The sequence below is a fragment of the Melospiza georgiana genome, chromosome 8 (assembly GCF_028018845.1).
Source record: "Melospiza georgiana isolate bMelGeo1 chromosome 8, bMelGeo1.pri, whole genome shotgun sequence".
In the NCBI taxonomy this organism is placed as follows: Eukaryota; Metazoa; Chordata; class Aves; order Passeriformes; family Passerellidae; genus Melospiza; species Melospiza georgiana.
In genome coordinates, this window is record NC_080437.1 from 15,037,744 (window position 1) to 15,053,321 (window position 15,578).

The 15,578-nt window shown below is 36.8% G+C and overlaps 1 protein-coding gene across 32 annotated transcripts in view; it reads left to right on the forward strand.

Moving 5' to 3' along the window:
- Positions 1-11,950, forward strand: part of KCNMA1 (potassium calcium-activated channel subfamily M alpha 1) — a 403,122-nt gene extending 391,172 nt beyond the window's left edge. For 8 of the 32 annotated variants that reach the window (XM_058029021.1, XM_058029020.1, XM_058029013.1 and 5 more), the window contains 4 exons: positions 1,393-1,511; positions 3,280-3,504; positions 5,610-5,638; positions 11,287-11,950. In XM_058029021.1, the coding sequence (XP_057885004.1) occupies positions 1,393-1,511; positions 3,280-3,504; positions 5,610-5,638; positions 11,287-11,441 (528 nt within the window). In that variant the 3' untranslated portion in view covers positions 11,442-11,950. Of the gene's footprint in view, positions 1-1,392; positions 1,512-3,279; positions 5,639-11,286 lie in introns of those variants that run through there. The other 24 variants (XM_058029029.1, XM_058029030.1, XM_058029032.1 and 21 more) reach the window with 5 other exon arrangements.
- Positions 11,951-15,578: the final 3,628 nt, after the last annotated feature.

Sequence of the window (15,578 nt, forward strand, 5' to 3'; positions counted from 1 at the left end):
TAAGAAGCTGTATGACTGCCCAGGATCCCTGCCTGCATATTTCATACAGAAAATCCTGTGGCTCTTCCTCATTGTCAGCTAAAGAGATGGATGAGCTGATATGGATGATATAACCATTATAGCAATAATGAATTCTAATTTCATTCAATAGGTATAGATATACCTTTTTTGGGTGCTGATAAGCTTATTCAGTGTTTTCACAGAGCTTCCCGTTTTTGAAATCTGCTTATTAGCTTGAAAACAAAGGTTTGTAAGGTTTGGTTTCTGCTGGTGTTGGATGAACTAAAATTCCTATGAAATCATAATCTTCTGATAATTTGACTGCACTGTTCTAAGGGTGAAGTCAAAAAACAAGCAAAAAAAATTAAAAATCCCAAACCAGATAAATAAATGGTCTTTTAAAAATAGCGCATTATATAAAAATAAAATATCTAGAAATGTTTTCTGGACCACATTATGTAATCTTGAGGTAATCCCAAAGCACCCACTCTGCTTTGATGATGATGATGTAGGATTTGATGTTTCTTAAATTAACCCTGTGTTGACCAGCTCTGTCCAAAAAGAGCAGAATGACCTTCACAGAAATGACAGGGAATCCCAGTTTAGGGATTAGGGCAGGAGTGCACAGATAGAAGCCTACAGCCTTTCAGTTGATGTAGCAGTCTAGTTGCAGCTGAGACTAGCAGCACATTAAATACTCTTTGGCATGCAGCTTAACACTTCCACAATTAAAACTAAGCAACACCAATCTTTTGAATGCTGTTTCACCAGAGCCTCAATTGCACTACATCTGGGAAGGCAGAATGCATTGACACTCATGATTATTTAAGAATCACTATTTTGGATATACAAATGAGCAAATCTAAACTTATTTTTTGCTAATCATACATTTAGTCATAATTTTACAGCAGCAGATAATTTATTATCCTTTTAAACCCATTGAATTCTAATTTCTGTTGTGCTCCTCATTTTTTTTTTTTTTTTGTCTGGATGACAGTATGACTGCTGCCAAGAAAGGGTCAAAGATACTAACAATTTTTATACCACAGTTAATGTAATTTGTAGAATATGCATTGTCTGGTACAAAAATTTAGATTTCCAGCTTAAAGCAAATCACTCACTCTTTCTAATTTGACATTATTTTATGGACTAAGGCTCTCCAAAATAACGATCATCACTTTACACTTTACACTTTTCAAATTTACTCATTTGAAATAAAACATTTAGATTATTCATTTCCTTGGGCTCTCATTTGAGACAAACAACAGACTGTCTATACATTGTCCCTTTTTTATAAGTTCATACTGCATGACCTGTTCCCTGACGGAGTAAAGAAAGGAAAAAAATGTGCTTTTCTCTTTTTTTTTTTTTAATCTCCTCTCTTTCCTCTAGGACGGAGGTTGTTATGGAGATCTGTTTTGTAAAGCACTGAAAACATACAATATGCTTTGCTTTGGAATTTACCGATTAAGGGATGCACATCTAAGTACTCCCAGCCAATGCACTAAACGGTGAGTCTGGTCTTTTAGAACATCTCTGCTTCACTGCTCTGCAGTCTTCTCAGCAAGGAAAAGCCCAGTGCCTGTAATAAATATAGAAAAAGAGCTTGCTCCATTTTTGTATAACTTTTCCACAATTTTTAAGTCTTTAAATCTCTTTAAAGATTTCACCATGATACTATCTGAGTTTAAATCATAAGCTGGATATCACAGTGTAATTTGTCAGCTGATTTTATTCAAAAATTTTTAATTAAATATTCAGAGTGTATCTTTAGCTTGTTTGCTCTATGATGATCCACTGTTTGCCTGCAAGGAAAGGACTTCAGTTCCCTTATATGAATCAAATCTAAGTTGTGGGATAATAATTTAAATTACAGTAGCTAGTCTTTTTTCTGAATGCTCAAATAATACTCCTGTGGGCTTCCCATCAGTACCATCTGTGTCTAAGCATAATTTCTTCCAGTAAATGGAAACCCTTCTCTTGGTAGACTACATTTTTACTTCAGTAGCACCAAGCCTGACCTTAGTGCTTTAAATAGAGCAGACACATTTCCATCTTTGCAAACTGAAGGCCGTTTAGCAGCTTGCTTGAAATGTGTCTTAATTAACTGCTTCCTAGAAATACACACACAGACCCATACCAGAAGTATCACAAATCTACCATCTGTTACTGTTTCATGCTCAACAGAAAACATCATTATTGGGTGAACATGGCAATAAACAGCCCTGCAGCCCACCAAAGAGGCTTCTTCTGTAAGAATTTGAATAAATTGGGTAGAAAAATTGAGTTGCAGTTTAGATTTACACTGTAGTTACTATATTCAGGATTATTTGTTGGCGTAATAAGGGACTTCTGTCCCTGAAGCAGCTAAGCAGATTTCTTATGAGCATTGAATTAATTTAAAAAGAAGTCATGAGCTTCACGTTCAGTTTTTACTCATTTCTTGCTTGGACAGAAAATGCCGATTGCCTCGCTCAAGTCTGTTTTTCACATGCATGAAAAAATTTAGCAGCTGCTCTTATAAGTCCTTCATACCCTGAAAGGCCATTAGGTGAAGGTGGGGATTCTTGAAATTGAGCAAGTTTTTATTTCAGGCCTGGGATTTATACTAAGCAATAAATTGGATTCTTGGATGTGCAGATTTCTCTTTATAAATGCTCTTTGAGGCATGAATGTACATGTGGAGTGAATGAACAAAATTAACCTTCCTATAAAGTTATTGATGTATTTTCCGTAACTTTTTTTAACTACAGTCACAATCCAGACCAATAATTATATCCCTTGTTCTGTTGGCTATATTTAAATATTTAATAACTATGTAAATATGTATTTAAATGTGATATGTATTTAAATAAGCTGCATGAGAAATCCTCCTCTCTCTGCCTTTCAGCCATTCTTTTAAATACTGTTTGTGGTGGGCATGGTACTGTTTTTTTGTCAGTATATAAATATATTCGCTAGAGTCATTGCATTATGGTGCAGTCAGAAAAGGACCATGATTTGTGTGGTGGTTTCTCTGAAAAATCATTATGTGATTCACTTGAAGAACATCATTCTCAGGCATTTTTTCTGTCTGAAAGAAAACATAAAAAAAGTGACAGCTGACTTAAAAAGGTCCTAAACCATAGCGGGAATTATGTGAGCTAAAACTAGGTACAAATAGAAATGCAAAAATTGGGCTAAGTGTTCCTGAGCTAACAACTCTAGAAGAAATTTTTTAGTATAAATCTAAACCTGTTTTCTTTTACTTTCTTTTTTTCTGTCTTCCGTTCCTTCCAGTTATGTTATCACAAACCCACCGTATGAATTCGAGCTTGTGCCGACGGACTTGATCTTCTGTTTGATGCAATTTGACCACAACGCTGGCCAGTCCCGAGCCAGCCTTTCTCATTCCTCCCATTCCTCCTACTCTTCCAGCAAGAAGAGCTCATCAGTTCACTCCATCCCATCGACAGCCAACCGACCGAACCGCACCAAGAGCAGAGATTCCCGGGACAAACAGAAGTATGTGCAGGAGGATAGACTTTGATATGTGTATCTGCTCCCACTGTGTGTGAAACTTGCATTCACCACCCATTCTCCCCGGTTAATGTTTCCAGCAGTAATGTTCCCTGTTTTCCCATGGAGTTCTCCCTTTTTTGTACACATATTTTGCATATGTATGACAGTGTGCATGTGATTGTCATTTTTATTTCACCACCATAAAACCCTTAAGCACAACAGCAACAAAGCAGACGGACCAAAAGTTATTTATGATGCTAGGGGAGAATAAAAAAAGAATTCCAAACCCATAGGCACACTGAAAACATAAATAACTCACTGCAGTTACTCTACATATCTGAAAATAGAGTATATTTAACATGAACACTTGCTCTTGATGTCAGAGTTACACAAAGAAAGTCATTTAGTGCAGAAGTGTTGATGTATGTTGCAGTAGGTTTTTTTAATACTTATATTTACAGAAGCTCATACATTTATTTGAAGCTTATAAAACTCTCCTATTGAAAAAAAAAAAAAGCAAAACAAAAACCATGCAAAAAAAAAAAAAATCCCTGCTGATTTTTCACTCTCAAAGCTTATGTTATATAGGGCTTACACTCCTTGTATAGATTATTGCTAGACATCTGCTTTATACCAAAGCAATATCAGGGACTTTTCTGCTTGTTCAAGAACTTTCTCTAAAATACTAGTCTTTTGGAGATGGTATATTTTCCCTTTAACGCTGAAATTGTCAGGGCATGAAGTTTTACAACTCCAATGGTTTAATTTAAGTTTAGAAAGAGTCTAATTGCATATTAAATTATTATTCTGTCTATTTATATTGCCACATGAATAGGTATATTTTCTTTCACTTTTGACATTTGGGATAAAAAGCCATATGTATCATAAATATTCGATGTAAGTCATTAAAAACTGCCTTCTTGGGACTTTTACGTCTTTAAAAGGTGAATTAGTCACCTTATGTACAGAATAAATAATGTTCAGAAAAGAGCAAGCATTTTTCTATGCTTGCATATCAGATCTCAAGGGACTTTGTTCCCTTCCCCAGATGGTAGTTTAACTTTTCCAAGTTAGTGTTCATATAAATCTTCCAACAAGGGTCCTAATATGTGAAAAACCTCCAGAAATCTTGCTGCGTGTTCTACCTGTTTTTCTCAGCAGGTGCATGCCAGTATGCAGGAGTACAGGGAAGACAACTGAGTGCCTTTAAGTCTCTCCCATTTGGGGAGAAAAGGTGCTGTGCCCCAGACTGTTAATGAGGAGAACAAGAGGCCTGGGTTGGAAATACTCACAATGCTGAGGCGTCGTGTTCCGTGCACTTGCCAGAATTCAGTTCTTGCAAATTGTCACCAATGACACATGTAGCCAAAAAAAGTTGTGGCAGGGAGCTAAATAAAGTAGTGGAAAGGAACCTGCCCTAGACAGCCATAGGAATGATAGTTCAGGCTTGCTTTTACATTTTTTTTCTTGGTTTAAACTTCAGAAGCCAATGTATATTTTGAAATATACAGCTATCTCTAGGTTTATGGAGGGTTTCCGAGGGTAGGCAGGGCAGAAACACATACCCTCTTCCCTGGCTATCCAGCGAGAAAGCATGCAGACAGAAAAATATTTAGATTTGGAATGATTAGCATTGTAACTGCCAACCCAATCAAGGTGCTTTTATGGTTAGTTTTGTCTTCTACCTTCCCCTTCCCCACGCATGATAATTTTGAAGATTTGCTTGCTGTGTGAATTGACAATAAAGCCAAGCACTTTTACTGACAAAACCTGGAACCGTGTAAGTGGGCCACAGAGAATACCACTGTGCAGTGCTGAGCATAATGATTGGAATGCAGTCTATATGTGTGAGTGTGCATTCAAACGCAGCTGTAAGTCCAATCAGTGAAATGCATTGCAAATTATGGTTGCTCCCCTACAAACGAGACTATTACAGTTGCTCTTCATCATAAAGAAAAATTCACGTGTTCCTTTTTGCAAAGAAAGTTATCGTGTTTTGCCCTCAGAATATTTATTGCTACAAGGATGTGCCAGTTAAAGTGCTCAACCACAAATATGACAGTTTAAAAGCATTGTAAAACTTACATAGCTTACTTCTTTTTCTAAAGTGCAACAAGGATGAATAGAATGGGCCAAGGTATGAAAATTAATGGTTCTGCATGACCTAGCAACTGCTGTGGGTTTCCCTCTATAACTTTGTCCTTGTGAAAACTTGTGAAATTAAAAAAAATAGTTACAAACCTTATTCAGTTATTGGTTTGTTTGTTTGGTTGATTGTTTTGTTGGTTTTCTTTTGCCTTTTTTTTCCCACCAAACCAGAAGTAAAACTGGCTGCTGCTGCTGCTGCTGCTGTTTCTCAACCCTGTTTTTTTTTCTCCTCTCATCTGCTTGCCTTTCGAATTGCACGTGTCCTTTTGTAAACACCCAGGTTCCTGCTCAATGAAGATGCCTATCGTGGTGCAGACATTACTTTAATTTCCCATTCCTCATTCCAATTTCTTTCCTACTTTCCCCTCCCTACTCTCCTATTCCCCATGTATGTACATGAGCATCTTTTTCTGTTGGCAGAATTGATTGAAGATAGTTGAGAGCAGTTACACATTTTGGAAGAATGTTAATGGCTTTGACACCAAAATGCTTTTCCATTAATGTTTTATCTGTTTTCCATTTAGCAGAGAAAGAAGAGTGTTAATATGAAGCCACTTGTCACATGCTACATAATGATCTTTATCCAAAAAAATAGTATTTGTACAACAGTGCAGCTCAAATAGAAAAGACATAAACAGTGTACATTAGAGAAGTAACTTGACTACTTTGTGAGCAGCAGAAGAGGAATATCTAATATTAATCTAAATCAAATCTAAATTCTTCAAATTACATTGGAGTCTACTCCACCTCTGTCCTCTATCCTGAAGTTAGAATTCTAAAACTTTTGACTTTTAGTAGTATTGTGTATAATTTCCACTGCTGACTATAGTCAGACTGATCAAATACTTTATTATAGTGATGAAGGTTTTCTGATATAGCTATACTAATGGAGGTTGATCATTATAAGTAGAGAAATACTTAAATCAACTTTATTTTGGTGTTTATATTGAAAAGTAAGAGGAAATCTCCTGTTCTAGCCCAAGTCAGAGAACCATAGTAGAATGGTTAGTTTTTGAAAGTGAAGAATTATCACCAATGTCAGGAAGTGACATTTTAGGTTTTTAAATTAAGGTCCTGCCATTTATATCAGTCCCAGCATGGTTTCAGCATTGGAAACCAAATTCTAGCGTTGCCACAAAACCATGTCTAGCAAACCTGCAGGATCATGGCATGGGTTCCTGTTGACCTGAACAGAGAGAGTCAGGCATTTCCCAGTGAAATTCCCATTGTCAAAACTAAGAATTTTGATAGTTTAAAAAATAAAAAATCAAGAACGAGTCCAGAACATTATCTTTGTCACAAAACTGTAGTTGCCCTGGAGGAAAGTAAAGTTCTTCATAGAAAAAATAGTTTATTCTCTCTTTCCCTGCAAATTTCTTACTGCATGCTACATGTAAAATATTCATCTGCTAAACAAAGAATTTCTGAGTAGGTGGGTGGAGAAACTTTCAATAATTTTCTTTTTCATGCAGGAACAAATTTCATGGAAGAATTTTCAGCTTAGTTATAAACAAAATGGTTACATGCAGGGAGGAGACACACAAACACATACATGTAAACTAATTTGAAACTGCAAGTGTCACTGAAGACAAAAAATGCATGTTTTAAACAGTTGAACAGTAACCTGGGATTATGGTGAGAATACAAATATAGTAAAACCTTTGTATTGTGTTTGGGTAGTATTTTCTTTGCCTCTGCTTAGAAGAGAGGGTGTTTCACAGTGACATTTGCTCTAAGTTGCTACTCAGTCCAAAATTAATGATAGAAATTTTAAAGCACCAATACAATGAATCTCTTGGAGAGAATTGCTGCAATCCTATACAAGTTGAAGAAAACTGTATTTTGAGCTTTTTACTTTGGTTTTTTATATCCTTTTTTTAATGCTGAGGGGAAGAGTGTTCCACAAAAACATTAATTTTTATTTATTTGTAATGTGAGCATTTAGCCTTTTGAACCCTCATGGATGCACTGATGCTGATAGGCCATTACAAACATAGATGTCTGAGAGGAGAGTAAGTGTTTTCTGCCATCTGATACATTCAGTTACTGAGCTGTTCCTCCTATTTCTCTCAGGTGATGCTGTCAAAAAGAAGCCTGTCAAATAGCGTAGGAAGATCAGGGACTTTTTTAGCAGCTCTTAAAAAAATAAGGTACAAAACTATGCCTGTTGTCACTATAATGTAGAAACATTTCTGGTAAGGATCAATATGCATATTACAAAAGGGAGAGAAACAGACTCAATGTGACAGAGAGCTTAAAAATACTTGGTGAATATAGCAATATATAAAGACTTTAAAAAGGGGGTTCCTGAGCTGATGTAAAGGAAAAAGTAAATATTAAAGATAAAAATCTGTATTTAGACTCTGGAACACATACCAAAATCAGGCTTTAAGCTTAGCATAAAAGACTGAAAAGTGTGTAGGGGCTTCAAGAAGAACATTTAATGACTGGGAGCAGAATATCATAGTGTCCAAGAGCAAAGATCAGAGGTGTTAAGCTCACATTTCAAAGTTAAGTAGAGAGGCCGATGAATTTGCACAGGAGATTCATCATTATGTGGTCAAAGATAATTATGACAGCAGAGAGGAACAGGAAAGGTATAAAGCTGGATCTAAGCATTGCATGCTGGAAATGATAATGCTTGGGTCAGGGTTTCAGCACTGGCAAAAAGAAATCTAAACAGCAAAAGACATTAGAATCTACTAGCTTCTGCATTTATTATTAATGTTCTGTATGTATTACTTGCCAGGTAAAGGCAAAAAGAGACTGGGTGGTGTCTTTTTTAAAGAACAGTTCCCTATATAGGAGTTCTATTTTAAATTTAACACAAAAATAAATAGCTTATTTGGATAATTTTAGGGAAAGCAGGGCATTTTGAAGTGCTTTACACTGGCTGCTGAGAAACACAACACAGTTCTGATTCCTAGCACTCACACAAGCCTCCCCTTACTTGCTACAACTATGAATTAACTTGCACCAAGTTCTGTTTGTAAGGAAAGTTTTTGCACCATGTGTTAAAAAAAACAAGGTAGCAATGAAAGTTCACGGTGCTTAACTTGCCTCAAAATCATTTTAAACACAAACCATTAGAAAACTGTTAGTTTGAAATTGTTTATGTGATCTCACAAGGCTTTTAAAACATGATAACCATCACACTTTACACCTCTCTGAAAGGTTAGTTTAATCGTAGATCACATAAAATTGGTTTCCACGAATGCATAATGGTTCATGTGTCACACTTGAACTAAATGGTTTTTTAAATGGAGCTGAAATTATTTTGATGTGTACACATTCCCAGACTTCTTTTTCCTACAACCTTTCTTAAACCGGCCCCCATCAGGAATCATTCCCTTAAAGTCTCATTAATAATTCAGATGTTCTGATTACTTTAAAAGATCTATGGAATTGAGGCTTTTTTTTTTTTTAACTGCTTGACAAAAAGATAAATGAATGTAGAAAGAAACGGTAGGAGTCTGGCAAGCTGTAGATCATCTCTGAACAGATTGTAACTTTATCATTCTGTCAGGAAGAATAATTTAAAGCACTTAATCAGTTAGCTTCAGTGTGCAGGATGTAACATTATGAATTCCTATCGTCCAATCTGTTCAAATCAAAGGGAACTTAATTATAATAGGTGAGAGAGAGGGAGATGGGAGATTGAACAGCGTACAGACTCAGGCACCTTTAAGGGGGCAGGGCATTATTTATTAGTAGGGTATTTTTAAACACAAGTGAAAAGCATTTTAGAAAATTACGAGAAAAACAATACAGTAGTTCCATTTCCCTTCATTAATAAGCCATTAATAAGTAATATAATTCCTGGGTTTGATTTAATTTTTTAAAAATGTGTAAAAATCGGTTTTAATGTGGAATGGGGATTTGGTTTGTAAATTCTAAAAATCTATATAAAGTGGAAGTGGTTTAATTTGTTATTCATGAAAGTAACTGAAAAGTCCAGTAATTCTGGAGATTAAGCTACTTCTTGAGAGACTTGAAACTTCAAAGGTCTTTGTTTATTTTTGTGCCATTATGTCCAGGTATTTTTCCACTGTTCTTCTCAGCCTTTCAATTTATTTCCTCTCCTTTACCTCCTGAGCTTTTGTGCTCAGTCCTTGGGTTTCTAAGGTGAATTTTGCTTGCTAATTTTAAATAATTTATTTATTAAAAAATGAGCATTCTTTCCACTCCTGTTCTGATTCCAGACACTGCAGCATTTCAGTGGTTAGAAAAGTAGCAGTTTCTATTATGTAAGTGAGGCACTAAAGCTTCTGCAGCATTTTGGATTCCCCATTGGAGTGAGAAGTAGTGCATACATGTAAGAGTAGCAGCCCTGGTACAACACACTTTGAACCTCCCATGTAATAATGAAATGCCCAGAACCATAAGTGTCCACTGCTCTGCCCACCCTCCTCTGGAACCTGGGGAAGGAGGACAAGAATGGAGACAGAACTCTGTTCACAAATGCTTGTCAAGGCACAAGTGCACCTAATGGCCATCAGCCACTCTAGATCAGGAGTTCCCAAGTCTTGCAATAAAGTTTTCTTGTAAGGTTACATACCCGTCATTGAGAAATTACAGCAGAAAATGCTCTCTAAAGGGTTTGAGAATTATTTTGTTTTCTTTTGCGAATTTTAAGAAGCTTTTGTCCATAGCTGCAATGGAGCAGTGCAACAGAGGGGTTACAGTGCTGAACTGCTGGGAAAGGGCTGCAGTGCTGCAGCCTCTCAGCATCCTCTCACATTGCTCCCAGCCCACCTTAAAGCTGCACCATAAAAATTCCTCCTGTGTTCATGGAAACAGGCATTGCTCAAGGACAGAAAAGAAAGAGCTTCCTCTCTAATTTTCCTTTAAGTCCTCACTTCCTTTGCCTTGCAGTCACCTATCCGGGCTGATCCATTCAGGATTAGCTGGAGTCCCTGCCACCGTCACCTGCAGTGTCTGCTGTGTTCCCCAGCCCATTTTAAACTCCAGAGTTCAGCAGAGCCCCAGCACCTGTGTTTCAGAGTAGGGATTTAATGCCCACCCTGTGCAGCAAGGCTGCTGTCTGGCAGCAGGAATACAACTCCTATTTATTCTAGCACCAACTGCAGAAAGTTCTTTATGTTCTCCTGCATGATTTTCTGGGTCAGCTGTAGCCACCACCCCAAGGCTGGAATGGTTCAGAGAAGTCTCTGACTCTTTAGGTGCTCCTCTGTGCATAGACTCACATGCTCTTTTATGTATTACCCTTATCCCAGCTGCTCTCCTTGGCTTCTTAGTTTAGACTTTGATTTGTATCTTTTTTTTTTTTTCAATAAATGAATCACCTGAGCATGGGCACAAGAAAAGAGCTCTCTTACATCCAACAAGCAAACTAGCATATTGGCAGTTTTCTTTAGCTTCTATTATCAAATCTGCAAGTGTCATCCTCCTTTCATGACTGTATTTTCAGAGGTATTAATCTAATGCACTGTACTGCTAGTAATTGGTCAAAGTCGCCTTCTATTGATCTCTGTTTTCTATAAACTTTACTGACTGCTCCCTTTTTCTTTTTTTTTTTTTTTTTTTTTTTTTTATGTTTCTGTGGATGTGTGCTTCACTAATTAACACTTTCATTTTTCCCTCCTTATTCTGTCTCTACCCCTTTTTGCTCCTTAGCAGAAAAGAAATGGTTTACAGATGAGCCGGATAATGCCTATCCCAGAAACATTCAAATCAAGCCTATGAGCACTCACATGGCCAATCAGATCAATCAATACAAATCGACAAGCAGCTTGATACCACCAATACGAGAAGTTGAAGATGAATGTTGACTCCTTCGAAGCCAGAACTATTTTTATAAAGCCTGACAAACTTCATGAATGGTGATGTGACATTTATTCCTCTTACTTGCTGAACCACTGATGGAGAAGTTAAGAAGGGCACGCTTAATGGGAAAATAAAGTAGACAGATCTTTGTTTGTCTGCCTTTAATATTGCTTCCACGTATTTTGGAAACTATTTCATTTATAAATGAACATAATCAAAACTAGTTCATGTATAGCCTCTAGCATTTTAAATTATTTTTATTTATTAGAAAAAAATATATTTTTCTTTTTTTTTTCATTGTTAAGTATTTTCCCTTTAAAAAATGGCATATGTGGCCAGACTCCTAAGAATTAAAAAAACCCAACAAACCCTCAGTCTTTGGCTTAAAGGAGAATGATGGTCACAGTTATAAGGATATGTAATTAAGGGAGACAAATGATATATTTACAAAAAAGAAAAAAGGTCCAACTTGTATTTTAGTAAATCAAAAAAAAAAAAAAAACCAAGAAAAAAACCCTACACTTCACCAAAATGTTTCTTTATCAGAAGATGTGTATTTTGTTCAGCATTGACACCAGCTCTTAATAAATTGAACTTATTTATTTTCAGAGTTGAAAGTCATATTTTTGTACATGTAACATTCTTCAGAAATATTCGTTGTTTTATGCACATAAGCAGATCGCCTTGTCTGTGTGGAGGTGCAGTGGCCCCGGGCTGTGCCCTGCCCCTCTGACGGTGGCACCGCGGGAGCACGGTGGGACACTGGCACAGGGAATGTCACCCCCAGCCAGGGCCAGGGGCTTGCAGGGCACTTGCTAGGAATGGCAAACCTGGCAATTGCACTTCAATTCCCATCAGCCATCAGCAGGGGCTAATTTCAGGAAGGCAAGCTTGGCAATTCTTCTTCTTTTGCCATTACTACAGTGATTTAATCCAGAGTGCATAAAATAGTGCATGGAAGCATCAGTTATAAACCATCTAATCTACCACATTTTGTTACTTCCTTACTTCAGAAGTGCTGATGGCCTTTCATTGGTCTGAGATGGAACAAATTCTTCCTGATATGTACAGAGATTTAGCTCCAGAGCCTTGCACTTTAGCAAAAGCTCATACTCTGGTAAAGGGCACACTGAATCTCCTTTTGGTTAATTCAGTCTGGGATAAAAACTGGTTTAGCTCCAGCTCTACAATCTCACAACATGCTGTCCTCAGTTAATTCCTACAATAAGCAACATCTTATTTTAGCAGTAGTTTTTCTTAGTTTTTTTCTCCTTTTATTTATTTTTACTTTGCTGGGACACCACACACAAAAGTACAGTAAAAACCAAATAAAAATAATAAAAGTGATGAATGTATTTATTATTATAACATGCAAAAGGCCTTTGATGGGTGCCTTTTGTGTCAGCAGTTTCACAAAGTTGCCAACAAGCTTTATAGCCATCAGACAAAAATGTGATGTTTCATATCTGTGCTGCAGTATCCACCCACCCAAACATTTATGTTCTAAATGATTTAGTTACTCTCTCTATCTCAAATAAGCAACATCTGACACAATTGTGTGGAAACAAAAAAAAAAAAAAAAAAAAAAAAGGAAAGGCTGTGATAGTAGGGAAACAAAAACCAAAACCACAAAACCAGAGTCATCAGGAAAAGCAGATTTTCATCGTGCAAGTTAACTTTAGGCTTTGTAATTTTGCAGAATTGTTAAACACCACAATTAAACATACCGTGGTATTTTTATCATTAGAGAAATATCAGTGAATCAAACAAATACAAAGCAAATGATGAATTTATTGTGAAAACAATGATGTCCACTATGTAATCCAACATTAAGCCAAACTATCTCAGCTTTAATGTTTGTCCACTGGCTGCAGTACAAGTATAACCATACTAACACCTAATAGGCTTTATTCTGGAGTGACTTCTTGGACTGTGACTATTTTGTTGTTACATTTTGTAGAATAGCTATTTAAAGACAATAATGAGAATTGTTAATACAGTATCTGTAAAATTGGATTGTTTAAAATATTTCACTCTCCTACAGAGTAACAAAACAATACAAGCAGTTTTTCATTATTACTTCGATGCATGTTTAATGCATTTCACAGTCCCCAAAAGAGAAGATAATTCCAGTGAGTTCTTCCAACATATGCTGCTTCAGCTAGTGACACGTTATAATTTACATCCAGTCTCTGCATTGGGTCATGTTAAGCCTTTTCTTTGAAGTCAGTGCTCCTTTTTCATTTATGAACTGCATTCATATTACAACCAGAATGAAAAAAGCTGGTCTTGAGTACAGGAGAATTGTAGAAATTTGTGTTCAACCTCACCAAATACATATGAATTTTGTTTTTCCTGAGAAGGCTGGTGTTTACTCTAGGGGCATAGAACATTATGTCTTATACCTTATCATATACAGTGCCACTTCTGAGTGTCCTTCCTTCAGAAGTGAACATTCACTGGGTAAAACATACTAATGAGTCAAATACAGCACCCCTACATTGCTGAGGTTTGTGTGTGTCTGTCCAGTTTAACAGTCACACCCCAAAGTGCCATGCTATTGTTTATAAATAAAGGACAAGACTGAACACATTCATGGGCTTTTCTGGCACAGAGAGCTCCATATGCAATGGTTGATTAAACAACACCCACGGAGAGCAAACAAGACAGAGAGAAACAGGTGGAGTTATGGGTCTACATTTCCCATTTACAGAAAGGCTAGAATCAGTGATATTTTCTTACTCCTATTTTTGATAATCAGAGATGCAGGATGGATGTCTGGAAATTAGATGGAGGAACAGATAGAAAAGGAGTTGGAATCTTTGATATTCAGCCATTAACCACTATAATAAGGCCAGCACCAATAAATGGATATTTGAAGTTATATCAAAGCTGGGAAAAATGCTGGGAAAGGGACAGCTGACAGACCACACCACATGATGACTGATACAGAAATAAGTTCTTGGTCTTTATCAATAACTTTCAATAACTTTTACCCCTGTCTCAGAAGGCAAAGATTTAAAAAAAAAAAAAATGGGTTTGGAGGATTTCCAGGTTTTTTGTGGTTTTTTTTTTTTTTTTTTTTTTTTTTTTTTTTTTTTTATGTTTGTTTGTTTTCTGGGACTGTTTTTTTTTTTTTTTTTTTTTTTGTTTTTTGGGGGGGTTTTTTTTGGTTTTTTTTTTGCATTAATTGCATGCACTACTGACACAGGCTATAGAATGCTTTTTGGTAACTCATGTGTTGGATAAATAGTGTGTCTGTGTGTGTGTGTTTGCATATATGCATGTCCACACATGCACACCCACATAGCTATCTATGAGGGCACACACATGCACACAGATATGTATGTGGGTACAGAAACACACACATGTACAGGGGTGTGCAGGTATTTGATAGAGTCATCACAAGAAGGTGTCATCATTTTTATTTTCCATGAGCTGGCGTGAAGAAAGGCACAGAAAAGAAGAAAATATGACTTGCAGGGTGGCATATAGAAGAATTTTTTCCTGCTATTGCCACCTGGTTTGACCAGAAGCCAGCCATCCTGGTTAGTTTTATTATGAGAGATGCACAGAGATTATGCTGCAGAGGATAAACTCTCACTGCTGCAGCTGGGCTGTGCTCCTGGCCCTCCTCACACCCTGCAGTTCTCTGCTCCCACACTGCCAGGAAGTGTGCTGGCTCTCTGTTTCATGCCTATTGGTTTAATTTGGCCCCTGAAGCCCCTGAGCACCACGAGGAAAGGATAAAACTGTCCTCTGATAGATTTGGTGGCAAGTGCCAAGCACAGCAAAAGCTGAGGTATAAAGTAAAGAAGATATTCATAGTCTAAACGCAAATTTTAACACCTTGATGTGATTGCGTAGTTCCTTCTAAAATAATAAGTATATGATGTATTTGTTAATAGGGAAAAACAAGATAAAAACATTTCCTTGTACATTTTAAAAGCATTCTAAAACTGTCACTGACATTTTAACACCTTGTCCTTCAAATCAGCATCAATGCCCAACAGTAGGGAATACATGGGACAGGAAGTACAAACCCTTTGATCTGGGCCAGGCATGGTCAACTGGATGTGAAAAGAACTAAATGGCCTCAGCCAAAGGCAGGACAGGACAAATGTAGTTTGCAAGGCAAGGCA